At 30.1% G+C, this 15225-nt stretch overlaps 1 protein-coding gene across 3 annotated transcripts in view; it reads right to left on the bottom strand.

Moving 5' to 3' along the window:
* The window catches only part of LOC143247848 (nuclear pore complex protein Nup93-like), a 52456-nt gene extending 39101 nt beyond the window's left edge, over positions 1 to 13355 (bottom strand). Inside the window, exons 1-9 of one of the 3 annotated variants that reach the window (XM_076496410.1) lie at positions 13333 to 13355; positions 9096 to 9282; positions 8744 to 8861; positions 8066 to 8128; positions 6350 to 6478; positions 4885 to 4959; positions 3466 to 3558; positions 1465 to 1604; positions 703 to 835 (exon numbers count right to left, since the gene is read on the bottom strand). In XM_076496410.1, coding sequence (XP_076352525.1) covers positions 703 to 835; positions 1465 to 1604; positions 3466 to 3558; positions 4885 to 4959; positions 6350 to 6478; positions 8066 to 8128; positions 8744 to 8861; positions 9096 to 9280 — 936 coding nt within the window. In that variant the 5' untranslated portion in view covers positions 9281 to 9282; positions 13333 to 13355. Of the gene's footprint in view, positions 1 to 702; positions 836 to 1464; positions 1605 to 3465; positions 3559 to 4884; positions 4960 to 6349; positions 6479 to 8065; positions 8129 to 8743; positions 8862 to 9095; positions 9283 to 10084; positions 10201 to 10388; positions 10928 to 13332 lie in introns of those variants that run through there. The other 2 variants (XM_076496397.1, XM_076496403.1) reach the window with 2 other exon arrangements.
* Positions 13356 to 15225: the final 1870 nt, after the last annotated feature.

The raw sequence follows: 15225 nt of genomic DNA, 5'->3' as shown, positions 1-15225 counted from the left end.
CACTAAAGCATAAAAACTTCACTGCTTTACTGCCTATGGTATGGAATATAACAAACAAACAAACAAAAAAACAATACCATAAATCAAGCTTTGACACTTTCTGTTTTCCATTTAGATAATGTTAGAATAGTCTTAAATTTACATCTACAATATCTAATCTTATACAAGAAATGCTGAAAATAATACTTAAAATACAGCGGTTACTCTCTGTTTACTCAACCTATTGTACTTCTCTTAACTCTGGAGTTTATTTACATTAAAAAGCTAAATGCATTGTAGAAATCACAAGAGGTAAATTTGTTCATATTTGTTTTAACAGTCAATGCTTCGAGTGTGTATTTCTTTTCTCTCACTATCTCACAGTCAAAATTTTAAAAATACAGTGTAAACCATAAAAACTATTAAAAAAACCTGCATTACATCTGTTTCACCTTAAGGGTTCCTAGGTCTTAACACACAGAGCAAAGGTTCTTTCCCTTTGATATCTAATGTGTGCAGTATAATAAATCTCCATAATGAGTATTTGAATGACACATTCACACTAAATTGTTATTCCAATATGATTTATGTAGTGTTTTCCTACTGGTGACCTAAAAAGTAACTATTATTAAAGTTTGTCTTTATAGTATAAGTTTAAATAGAACAAACACTTAACAGTATTTAATCAGTTTTAAACAGAGATGCACAAATAATCCAAATTACCTCTAATCCTTGGGTGTTTGTAGGAATGCGAATATTAAGAAAGCTACGGACCAGGGAGTAAGTTCCAGGAATACCTCCTAACTGGGCTTGTTGCAGATTGCCATACACAATAGCCTGGATGTATTGTAGGTATCTAAGAAGATATTTTCTTAAAATTAGAAGTTAAAATATAAAAATTATCTTATTTAGAGAACAGAGGTTTTATCATGGTAACTAAAAAATAAAGAAGTGTCATTAAGATCTATATAAAGTTTGAGATATTATTTCAGAAAAACAGAAATTTCATAAAAATTAGAACTAAATTACTTTCTGACTAGAAAAATGATTAAAATGGAAGCTTGAACCATGCATTTTTCCAACATTGTTTAAGCACTGGACAATTCTCCATACCTATCTCATAAAAACTACTTTGAACTTTTCATGTTTAGAGCTCTACTTTTTATAATAAAAATCCTTGCTTGAACAACTCTGATGTTCTGTATTATACTTACTTCATTCTTTCATTGACATTTATAAACCAAAAACTCTTCCACTGCCAAGTTTATTTTTAGATACTAAATAAAAACCAAAAACAAAATTCAGCCACATATTGGCATGCAACAAAGCTGCAAGCTACAAAAATTTTTGAACAAATGCCTTATTACTTCTATCAAGTTTGCTAAAATGTTTAACATCCTGGAATTATTTCAAAATGTTTAAAATGCTTACTCATAAGTAGCTTAATAATTAATGCACAAACATACAAAGATACTTTCCACCTACTTCTGCTCCAAATATTTTCGGGCTTGGCTGATCAATGATGTTTGCATGACAACAGAGGATCGAGCTTCCAAAATATCTTTTCCAGTAGTCAGTGGAACATTGATCATTTGCTCCACCATTGTCCACAGATCTAAAACATTCTGAAATTTAAAAAATAACAAATTGGAAGAAATAATGAGCAGTAGAAATATTATATTGAGAAAAAAAGATAAAATGGTATTTTACAAATTTCATATGGTTTGCAATGATGCTTATTGTTTTAACCAAAATATTTAAAAAAAATTTAAACTAGTAAGGTCGAAACGTTGTTCGCTCTTCTACGTAAAATATTTTCTCAACCCAAACAAGCCGTTTTTGCATATATATCTTATTTGTTTAGTAATGAAAAGTATACAGGTTGATTTTAAAACCAAAACAAAATTTCTCATTGACACAATACTTAAATTGATTTTCTTGCAAATTAGCAATTGTTTCTCCTCTTTCTCTTTCAATCACATGAGATTGTTGATTTGAATGTCTGCCATTGAGCAGAATATTGTAAAGATCATTGAAAGCTGTCCAAAACAGATGATGCTTGCAGTAGTTTCATTTAGAAATTGGCTTGTTGTGTTAACTGCAAATGTGTAACAGTTATCTTGAACCACTGTAACATGTCCAAACAATTGTAAATAATTATGCTACTGGTAAAAAGTATTTTCTCAAGTCAAGTAGTTTTTAAGATACAATCATTTTAACAAGGGGGTTTCATTAATAATTAACCTGTATGTGTGTCTAAGGATTTTAATTTTTACCACAAGCCAGCCTACTTGGAACATGTCAGAGCAATACCACAAACCCATCTAATGTGAAGTAAAAAACAAATCTAAAGAAAAGAAGCTGATAAAGTTTGCTGGCAATTCATTGAAGATGTTTCTTCTAATATGTACAAGTATCTCTCTATGAAGACATTTTTAATTCCCAAGTTGGCTCATTTGATACATAATGAACTTAATATACACCAAAATATATTGCTTTAAGGTAGAAAATAATTTTACAAAAAGCTTCTATTGTAAGTAAAGATAATAATGAATTTAATGCTTAGTTTCTACTGGACAATTCTAGTCAAAGCCAAAGAGTGAAATGTAGAAATATTCTAAATGTATCAGTATGTTTGTTTGTTAAATTTTGTACAAAGCTAAGCTCTCTATATCATAACCATTTTTGTCTGTAATTTTATCAAAACATATAACCTCACTTAAAGTTTCAGATGCATATGTGAAGTATTTTTACAACATATTAAAGTGTTACCAGTTAAAAACTAGAAACACTGAATCCTTGCTGACTTTGGTTTACATATATCTTAACTAAATAAAATTGTATCTTAAATCCTGAAGATACCTTTACTTATTTTCACTATATTATACAACAAACATTCTAAATAGACAGCAAGTCATTAAATATGAACATTCAAAATTACTAGCACTATAATAAAATATGAACCATTTATTGCAACTAAGACCAGAATGATAAAACGAGTAAAAAATACAATGTAAAAATAGTGTACTGTGATATATAAAATATGTCCAATGTTATTGTAATAAACTAGTGTAAAGCTAATTGTCCGATAAATCAAAAACAATAAAAAAATAATATAATGATATGCTAACAAAGTTAAAATACCCCTAAAGCTTGTGTTAAAACTAGCAGCCTGATTTGTAACATGATAAAGATATTGTGAAAATTACTAGAATAATTACAGTGTTAACAGCTTCAACAATGAAAACATTCATACAAAATCATGCTGACACTAACAACAATAATGCACAAAGAACATCAAATACAAGATACTATTGTTAGATGCAATGTCTTGATATGAATATTTCACTGTTAAACAACCAGCATAAAATGCTTTAAGCTAACACTAAGAGACAATATTAAAACATAATATATGTAAAAACAGAAATAATATAATTTAAAACTACAAGCCATATAATAGGAAATATATATTACTTAATCTCTTACTTTGTCATCCAAATCTCGGGATAATTCGCAAAACTTTTCTGCAAGACTGTACTTAAATCCACCCCGAACTACTTGTTCATTGTACTGATAAATCTGAGAAATAAACATTTCTGATTAAGCACACAAAACAAATACTCACCTCATTGGTGTTTTTATTTATCATAGCTTTACACACCCATGAACAATATGTACTTCTAAAACCACACACAACTAATAAATCTTTCACTGCCATTCTGATTAAAACAATTAGAAACATAAAGAAATTCAATCAATTTATGATTATTTTTGTTGAGTATAGTGGATTGTATGTCACTTTTTTAATGCTTATTTAATGACAACTTTTTTTTTTTTACTGACTGATCATTCTGTAAGTTAGCTAACAATGCCATTAGTTATAGCACAGTTAGTTTTCAGCAAGCTTTTTCAGTTCACTTAAAAAATGCTCTAAAAATATTGTATTTCCATTCATATTAACACACACAAGAATACGTAAAACAGTCTATATGGTTTCATGAACCCAATTGTTAATTATTATTTTATATCTCTGAAGCTGGCATCAGATTAAAAGCTGAAATGTAAGAGAAAAATTACATGGTAATTAGCACCAATAATAGTGTAAAAAATTAATCACTATTTAAATTATTGTATAAGTTACTATTCATAACAATAATACATACTTTGTTTCAATGATTCTTTTGCTACAGTAGTATAAATTATGCTTTTCACTTTGTCACCATCATACAAAATGACTTTTTGCAAGTTGATTTATTTATAAACACCATTTCCTTTGATCATTTGACACAAGAACTTAAGAATTTTATTTAGCCATCAACATGATTTTAAATTTTATTAAGACTACTTTACATGATAGGTCTTGTAGTTATTTGGCAAAAAAATTCAAATTAGGTTTTATCAAATAATTTCCTCAAACAATAGCATGTCATTCACAAATATTACTTCAGACCATTTTAGGTATATATAATCAACTACCTTTCTTATACAATTATTACATTAATAGCATATTATGCCCTTCTGTTAACCCTCAAATCACCAATTTGTATTTTATATTTTCCTCTACTGGAAGATGTCCACACCTTTCATCAAAGTGAGTAATTTAATATTTTTCACCACTTACTGCACACCCCTTTGTAAAGAAATGGCAAAAAAAATAGTTAAAATCACTCATCAGCCATGTAAATTAACTAGCTACTCAAGCAGCAATTAGTAGAATCAACTATGGTATTTTTATCCACATTTTATATGCCTCATACATTAGAACCAAAATTCACATACATTCACAATCCATTTGGAAGATAAATAATTTAGAAGAAGGTGTTTAAGAGAGCTCATGAAATGTGTAGTGCACTCAACTACAAGACCTGTTATTAGAATTAGAAGATATTAAAAAAACATACTTACAACTTTAGCATAAGCCATCTCTATACTGTCCATAGCACTTCTACTTACAATACTGGAGCTTTCCATTACTGTGGACTGTAGAGAGATTTTAATAAAAAGTTTATTAAAAAAACCTTTCATTTAAAATAGATAAATTATAAACAAATAACTATTAGTAAGTTCATACTATAGTTGCGACTGATTTAATGGTGAAAAGTATCTTTATCTAATAGTAATTAGATATACATATATGTTTCAGCATTATAAATGATGCCAAAAAATATATACATTAAATAAAAATTACATCAGTTCTTTTTTGTAGTCACGACTATTTTGTGAATACTACTCTAACAACAGAAACTCAGAAAAAATTTGTACAATCTTCTAAATGAGTTATTGATGCATTTTAACTATTAGTTTCTAGTTGCATACATTACTTCATTAAAAGTGGTTGTGATAGGAAAAATATTAACACTCCTACTAAAAGACGTTTCTAGTCCTGATTTCTCCAAGCCCGTTCCCCTGGCTGTGGTTTCGCTAGATAGTAGATAGGGACAGTGGGAATCTCGTTAATCCATTCATTACATTCATTAATGGATTTAAATGGCAATTTCATTTAAATACAAAATTATTAGCCTAATATTAATAACATTTCAAGTTGCTCTGGGGCCTATTAGGCCCCACTTTTCGTAGGAGTGTTAATAAATGAATAGCAGTATGATATGATGAACTCCTAACTACACCATTAATATATGTTTTTATATGTTTGTCTAACATATTTGTAGCATTTATTAAAATTTTTACAACTGAGTTTAACTGCTTAATTTCTAACACACAAGATATATATTTATTGAAGTTTAAGTTTGTAGTCTTCATTCATTTTTGCACATACAGTAGTGTCAACAAACAAATCCATGAACATTATGATTGTTTTCATTTCTTGAGACCTTATTTCTCATAGCACTAAATAAAATATAAAAACTCTGTTTGGTTAAACATACATTAAAAAACATCAATATCTCCCTCTATGTATACTTTATAAATATTCACTTGGGTATCTCTATATTAAAATATATATTACTCATATAAATATATGATTAAAAACCAAAGGTTTTGTTATCATGTCTAAACTACCTTACACACACACACACACTAATGTATAAATATACAGTCATACATCACTGGGCTTTAGGCACATGTCTAAACTACTTATACACACATATAAGTACATTACAATTCTTTATGTTTTAAAATCCAACTGTAAACATTTACACTAATACTTTAAAGCTCACTAAGTCTACATTTAACACTCGAATAATATATAATATTTCATCATTGAATTTTATTTTACTAACAGTACTCATATACATATATAATGTTGCATCAACAGACCTAGCTGAAAGATTACATTGGTTGGAAAAATTTACCTAACAGATGAAGGATCTCAACAGCCATTTAACCTAATACTGCATTAAACAATATTTACCTCTGCATTTAATGTCACATCTATAACCTCTTGTGATGATCCAACTAAGGCATTTAAAATCCTCTGTTTTTCTTGTTCCCATTCATTTTCTAAACTTTCCCAGTACAGTCTATCAGCTCGCTCAAAGGTCTGAAGTGATAAAATCAAGTCAAAACCACACAATTCATTAACATAAAAACTATCAAACAAAAGTATTGTACCCAAGTCATATTTATGTGTAGGTTTTATTAATGATGACTCAGTCATCTTGACCTTTGTGCAATTAATGTCTCTTGTTTACTGTTTACAAAACTGTTATATGCAACTTCTGAACAACACTGATAAAGAAGAATTCTAACCTTCCATATAACAGTCAAAGCCCATGGCCTCTAACATGCTTAAGTTGAAACAAATATACTAAACAACAACAACAACAAAAAAACAAAACACAAATCTCTCTGTGATCTTAACCAATGACTTTTTATCTAACTTGATTTTGATGTTTCAATAAAATTTAGGATTTATCATTTGATCACATGACAACAATGCACAAAAATATGTCACTGGTTTCAGTTACTTTAATTTTTCCTTTTACAAGTAATTTTGATGGTTGTAAATAAATTAAATGAATGATACATTTTTAGAAAGTTTTTCAACAAGTAAAAGAGAACAATTTTGTATAATATTAACTTAAAATGTTAATGTTACTTTTATGCACTAAATGGACACAAATTTTATATCATGAAACAGTTTCAGCTTTCAAAACAATAAATAAAAAACAAAATTTATCATATAAAAGTTTTAGCCTCCTAAGCATAAAAACAAAAATATTTTGCGATGTATATTTTAGCTTTAGTTTCACAAATAAACTATAAAACAGAGAGACAGTATCAAGTAAACAATGTTTATATCAGTTTTTCCCCTCATAAAAACTATTAGCTATTACATTATCAGATACATACAAGGGATGTTCTTAAGTTACTAATCCCATGGTTTAATAAAAATTTAATAAATCACAAATACTGAGCTTTATAAATAAAATTACTTATTACATATTTTGGCTACACATAAGCAAACATACGTGACAATATTCTATACTGCCACAAGAAGTTATGAAATTTATAATTATAAAATATTGGATTCACTTTACATCATTCCCAGTATATCATGATGAAATTTTTTTTCATATTCTTAAACACCTTGAAGTGCATAAACAAATATAAGATTAAGTAGGTTACTAATTACATTGTATCACAAAAGACAAGACTACTTTATGAACACAAGTGCTCTCTTTTGTAAGATCTGCAATTCTGTCTACAGAAATGCTTAAATCTCATTCTTTCTGGTATACAAATATTCATTATTAGTTGTTCTTCTTTCTGGTGTATAACAGTAAGGGTTTCATCCTTAAATTCTGCAAAACATTTATTTAGCACAGGATAAAAAAGCTGAAACATATTTTGAATTAACATACTTCATATACAAGTAAGCTTTGCTAGATATGGCAAAAAATCAAAACTTGATCATAAGATTTTTATTCTTGAATCCAGAATTGTATTTAAAAAAAATCTTGAATGTTCATGGATGCAATGATCCTGTTAACTAGCTCCATACCTAACAGTTATTAAAACTAAAATTCATTACTTAGAAAAATCCATTTAAAATCAAATATTCAAACAAATCCACTTTCATTAATTCATAAATATTATTTAGCCAAAATAGAAACACTTGACTTACAGCTTTTTTTGATTCTTCTATAACAGATAATATGGCATTTTCTCTTTCATTTCTCAGAAAACCCTGTAAAAAATAGAAAAAAAATGAAATTACATACCATTCTTCTTATTACTGTAAAACAATGTTCTCTTATCAGCAATCATTAGTTAAAGAACTTGAGCTTGTACAGAGATATGTTTCATAACTGGAATGAGCATTTTTCATATTTCAAGTAATGTTAACCATTTTAAAATGTTTATTGTTTAGAAACTGGCTATTTAGAAAAAAAAAGTTCATTATTATACTAGGTTAATCATTATTTTAATACTACTTCTAGTAAATAATAAATACTTCTGAATGAGTTAATGGAAGCATTTCAAGCTTAAATTTCTTTTAAATGCAAATGTACACCCACTATATAATTGCTTTAAAAAATTAAACATTTCAAATATACTATTAATTTTTTCAATGTCATTACATTATGATTCAACATATCATTATTGTTGCATAGATTTATTTTAAAATGGTAATACTATTTAATTTTTTTTTCAATAAAAATTGTGAATTTCCATTTATGGCCACAGTGGTCATAATTAATAAAAAATATGAACCACAATGAAAACAGAATTGTACCCGATATATTTTTGGTTAACTTATTCTAAGTCGTACACTTTTAAATCCGAGTACAGTTAAACGTACTTGAATATCTGTTTCTCGTATAGGCTCAATTGGTTCAAAAGTTTTGCCTGTACTTAAGCTCTCCAGCTTTTGAGACATCCGAGGAAGATCATAGCCTTTGCTCGCAAGTAGAATCGACCTAAACATGTAAATTAATCTTATTTAAAAGCACTCAAAATGCAATTTAAATACAATTTTCTTATTTAAAGTTTTGATAGAATTAAATCACTTTATAGCAAAAACTATTCCAAGTAATCCTTTTTGAAACTCTCATTTAGTTTATCTTTGTTCAGGCAAAAATATTAATACAAATACCTAAGCATTATATCAATTCTTGGTTCTTTAAGATTATGTTAAAGGTACATGTACTAACGCCTTGACATCAGAAGTATCACGGCTACTTGTCTGTGCTGTTCGAGTCCACAACTGCTGCCCAGCTTCTAAAATCTGCCGAAAGTTTCTCTCTACACGCGGAAGTTCACCATCTCCATCAATGTCGGCTGTCAGCTGCTCAGCTTGCTCAAGCAGCTCTCCTAAACCAGTAGAATCTGTTTCCATGTCTGTAAACAGTAATTACAGTTCACAAAAATATATTATTTTAAGCTTTAGTGACATAATTAACTTCCTAAATTATATTTTATTCATATTTTTAATCAATAATTTAAAGAGAAAATATAACTTTATATGTGTCTATTACAATTAACCCAGAATAAATGTCCAATAAATTAAATCATATGGTTAAGACACTGCATAATATAAATAAATTGTTTAACTTATGCAGAATCTATCTTACACTTACTTAAACACACATTCTCAGTCAAACAAGTTTTAACATTTTTAGGGCATCATGAGTATGAGCAGACAATAGTTTTTAACTTTATACATGACTAGATGAGAAAAAATAGAAGCTAATAGTAAAATCTGTGTAAACAAACAGAAAATGATAAAAATATGATACTGTGTAATCACACATACGTTATTCTTGGATATATACATAAAACTAACTGGTTATGGTAAACTGGCTTATTATCACTAATTACTAAACTAATGGATTGTTCCTTACAAGTTGCATAGTTATTTAGGTTTCCATTAAGATCACAAATAGCCCAGCAAACATTTCAAAAGTATTGAAAAAAACCACACAACAGATCAACATGCAAATCCCTAAACGATATTACAACTCTTACGATAAAAACAACATGAACCTAAGCTTTTAAGCTAATATTTTTTAATTTTAATATTTAATTCAATTTTATTCTTCCCCATCTAACAGGCCACCCATGGGCAGGTTACCCACCCCATGAAAAACTCTTAAACACTCAATAAAAATTACGTCGAAAATGGCTTTAGAAAGTAACTTACATTTTTTTCTTTAAATTAAATATATATTTATCAAGTTTATTACAAAAATAATTTTGTTGTCACATGAATTTGCCTGACAATAAACCGAATTTTACTCATTTCAACTTCTTAAATCAATTGTCACACCGGCTACTTGTTTACTAGGCCTAATACTAATGTTAACAGCAGTACTAAATACCGTTGTTGTATTGCAGAAATTACTTACTTTTCTATCGTTATTTTTATAACATAAACAAACGGGCAAGCCATACCAATAAACCAAAAAGACCATTTAGATTTAAAAAGGAAATTATAGGATTTTTACCTTTTTGCCCTTGATTTTCTCTCCTACACTCACAATTAAATATTATTTAATTACTTTCTTTCTGTTACTCCAATCTAGACATGTTTCAACCAAGATGAAAAGATGGCGCAAACGAATAGCCGCGCTTAAAATTTAAACCGTTTATAAAGTGTCTGATGCCAAGTTACTGATTTTCCTGTTCTAACTTTTGAACAGATTGGACATGTTTTTGACTTGTTCTCGAAAAACTATTAATAACTTTTATCACAAATTGGATCTAGAAAAAACTTAACATCTTCGATTCAGCGACAAGGAAAAAAAGCAACTAATCACTACGAAGTTTAATGCACACAAAGAAAGAGTCAAAAGCAGTCATCATAAAAATTTCTAACTTCTTCAGCATAAAGAAAATTACCACTCCCTAACAATCAAAACTTAAAGAAACAGAACGATCATAAGCTAACAAAAATCTTTTCTCGTTTGTTTGTTTTTTGAATTTCACTCAAATCTACACGTGGGTTATCTGCGCTAGCCATCCCTAATTTAAAATGTAAGACTAGAGGGAAGGCAGCTAGTCACATCATAACGGCTTAAAAGGCGAGCATGTATGGTGTGACAGGGATTCGAGCACCTCTTCTTCAAACCATCTATAAGTCGAATGTGGGTGGCACAAATATTAACGAGAATTCTAATCTAAAATTAAGCCCTGGCTTAGGTAATTTAATTTTGGTTGCAAAGAAAAATCTAACAAAATAAAATTAGATGATCAGGAATCTATGGACAACCATAGCTCTCCAAATCATACGGACGCTGTTAATGACGTAGAAATATGTCAAAACACCACCTTGGATAGATACTCCAAAACACAAACAGAAACAAGATACCCAAACACGGACGAACTTCACGTTGCTTACCTTTAAGAGGAAATGTAACGTATTAGCAAACACTGGCATAACTCATATGAATTACAAAATGCAAACCATAAAGAGCACTCAAAGTGTGCAGTAATAATGAGAGACATTCCAGGCTCGTGAAAGAACCGCAACTGAATGCTGAAGTTATACGATGCAAGCAAAACACTTAAATTATAATTTTTAAACCCTTAGCTAAGATTGGCGTTTCAGTAAAAGAAGCAGTAATGCACTGTAACAGTCTCTTTAAAGAAAGGCCATAGGATACATTCAAACCTAGTAAGATTAACGTACACTAACTAGGAACAAAAACCAACCACAAAATCATTTGTTAATTGAGGAATACATTTCAACATCGAACTCGAACAAATCCAAGAAGAATTAACACAAAACAACATTTACTTTCGAAAATGTTGAAAGAACAGTATATACGAGAAAACAAAAACACTAATCTGATCAAAGTACATGCAAGTGACACACAAGATATTCAGAGTATAATATCAGATGGTTTTATATTCTGGTATCAGAGATTTCGGGTCGGGGAATTAAAATCACCGGCCGTAGTCACAACGCAATTTTTTTTTTAATTGCCAGCACTACAGACACGTTGCCGCAGCCAGTAAATCTCTCTCACGCTATGTGGGTTGTGGTTGAAACCATCATAACACGCAATATCCAAGGAAACATAAAAATCCGCACTGTTGTAATTGTAAACAAACGCACACAGCAAATTTGCAGTAAATACAAAGAAACTAAAGCCAAAATATAAAATATATATAACACAACATTAAAGAAACAACCTAACAAAATACATAAAAGGACAAAACACAAACATTAATAAAACACCACTCCTGCCGACACCAATTACTAAACAAACACCTATATATGCACCAACTTATGCTGCAGCAGTAGGTAACAATGAAAGTATATTCTCCAATAACCAAAGTAACCATATATTAAAAAGAAACACAGAAACACAACCAAATAAAAATATTCAACAATTAAATAAACAATCATAACATGTACCGCAATCTGATATAACAAAAACATTAATCAGCACTATATCAATACAGAAAATAACAAATAATAGAAGCAGCAAAAACAAACATACACACAATTTTTTCAGTTCATCAATGAATTCCAAAACCCGCGTCACCAGCAAAAGTGTATCATATCTCTTATAACAATAGCAAAGAAAATATTTACTCCAATCATTCTACATAATGCAGTCACTCCTGGGTTAATTTTTCGCTTAAAAATTCACAATCCAACATATTAATGTACAAGATTGTCTTGTTTCCAAGAGGCACCAAATTAAAGACATTTTGAAATAATTTTAACATGGAGTAATATAATATACCACAGTTCAATATCAACAAATTACAATAATACAAAATCCAGTAAATACTGTAAATTCAGTGAGGGTTTTATAATGTGACGGTTAATCCCACTATTCGTTGGTAAAAGAGTAGCCCAAGAGTTGGCGGTGGGTGTTGATGACTAGCTGTTTTTCCTCTAGTCTTACAATGTTAAATTAGGGACGGCTAGAGCAGATAGCCCTCGAGTAACTTTGCGCAAAATTTATAAAAAAAATAAAATAAAAACTGTCATGAGACTCAAGCTTACCGCTAACCAAACAGAGGCAGATTCTGGTGAGGACTGAAGTGTTATGATCATGTTTATTTTAGTATACCAATATACAGTTTAACATACAAAACTATTAAGTTTTGCCTAGTTTCGTTATGTAAAACAATAATAATAAGTCCAAGCTCGTCAAAATGATTTTATAGATTTTATTTACACTAATTACGGAGAAAATTAACCTGAGGCCTATATTAAAACACATGTATCAAATGAAGATACGAAGTCGTAGACAACCATGTGGAAAAGTCAAACATGTTTATATTTTAGTATATGCCCAGAGAGTACAGGAGTTCCGCTCAAGCTCCAACTTCTGACGATTAAAAAACAACTAAACTTAAAGTATGTAAAAAATAAGTTATTCAGGATATACTCGAAATTAAATGTATTTCATAACCAAAATCTCAGAATACCAGATTACACTTTCACCGTTCGTGACCCTCTATGTCCACCAGTAAAGTTTTTTTCTTAAACCGTCTAACATACGCACTGTCACTCACGGTCAGGAACTAGTGTCAGGCACCTTGCGACTAGTCCAGCTTAAGAACGTTAAAATGGTAAAATATTTTTGTGGTACGTCACGTGGTATGAAGACATACGAAAATGGCATTAATAAACTTAATAAAATATATTTTACAATTATACTGCGTGTTCAAAGCCTATAGATTTTATATAAAGACTTATATTTTCTATTATATACAACAAAGTTTACTTTTTTAGTTACTTAGCCATAAAAGATGTGTTAAGCATTATAAAAATCGAAGTTGAATTTAGAAATATTGTAAATTAATAAGATATGCGTTTTTAAAACTTGTTTTAATATTAATGGTTTTCGGTTGTTTTTTTTTCGCTAGGTATTGAATTTACAAGAACTTTGGTTGTATATTTTCTCTCTTTAGTATGTGCATATTCAGTGTAGTACTAATATAAATGAGGCCTGGCATGGCCTAGCGCGTTAAGGCGTGCGCTTCGTAATCTGAGGGTCACGGAGTCGCGCCAAACATGCTCGCCCTCCCAGCCGTGGGGGCGTTATAATGTGACGGTCAATCCCACTCTTCGTTGGTAAAAGAGTAGCCCAAGAGTTGGCGGTGGGTGGTGATGACTAGCTGCCTTCCCTCTAATCTTACACTGCTAAATTAGGGACGGCTAGCACAGATAGCCCTCGAGTAGCTTTGTGCGAAATTCCAAAAAAAAACTAATGTAAATAATCTCAAATAACTAGTGCTACGTATATTTTCTTTATTTAAAATGATCTCACCAAAATTTAGCACTACTCCACTGGTGTGAGTGTCATGAAGTATTTTTGCAATAATAATTTTTTCTGATATTTTTGGATGAAGATTGGAACAATTTATAGAAAAGTTGAGAACTATAAGTAAAGTAATTTTATACAAAAGCTACTCTGAATGTCAACTTATAAATATAGTATTTTTTAATCATTTGCAGAATAATCATTAATTATTAGTTTGAGTAATTGTGGTTGTTATTAGCGAGTGTTTGGTTTGGCCCGTTTTGAATTTCGCGCAAAGCTACTCGAGGGCTATCTGCTCTAGCCCTTCCTAATTTAGCAGTGTAAGACTAGAGGAAAGACAGCTAGTTATCATCACCCACCACCAACTCTTGGGCTACTCTTTTACCAGCGAATAGTGGGATTAACCGTCACATTATAAAGCCCCCACGGCTAAAAATGCGAGCATGTTTGGTGTGATGGGAATTCGAACCCGCGACCCTCGAGTGGTCGAGTGCCTTGACCACCTGGCCACGCCAAGCCTGAGCGAATTTTAACCTTTTTTTGAAAGATCAACGAAAAAAAAAAAGTATAAGGTTGACCGTTGCTTTCTATAGATGTCGCGGCAGGCAAGTCTGATGAAGTGAATAACTATTTTTGAGGATACACTTCTGAGGTCTAATAATATAATTTCTGTGATTGACGCGTAAATGGTACGTGACTTGACAGAGAAAATTTTGAAAGAACGTGAAAAATAAAATATAACTAAGACTGTTGTGTCCGTTTTCTTCAGTTAAGAGAAGTTTGTGAGTGTCAGTGTTAATAATGATGCAACATGTGTGCGGAGAAACACTCGAAATCTTTCACTGGTTAATAACATTGAGTTTATATTAATAATAAATTGATATACTTAATTTACTGCTATGAGAAGTTTCTCTTGTTTTTGAGTTATCGCTTGTGATCATATATGTATAAACACATTTTTGTATTATTTTACTTCCACTGCTTGTCGCGCGTCTTTCGTTAGTATAATACTTGAATATTATACGTATAAGGTTCTTTGCTTTGGAAATTCGTG

The sequence above is a fragment of the Tachypleus tridentatus genome, chromosome 1, assembly GCF_004210375.1.
Source record: "Tachypleus tridentatus isolate NWPU-2018 chromosome 1, ASM421037v1, whole genome shotgun sequence".
NCBI classification, from domain to species: Eukaryota; Metazoa; Arthropoda; class Merostomata; order Xiphosura; family Limulidae; genus Tachypleus; species Tachypleus tridentatus.
This window is presented reverse-complemented; position numbering and strand designations above follow the sequence as displayed.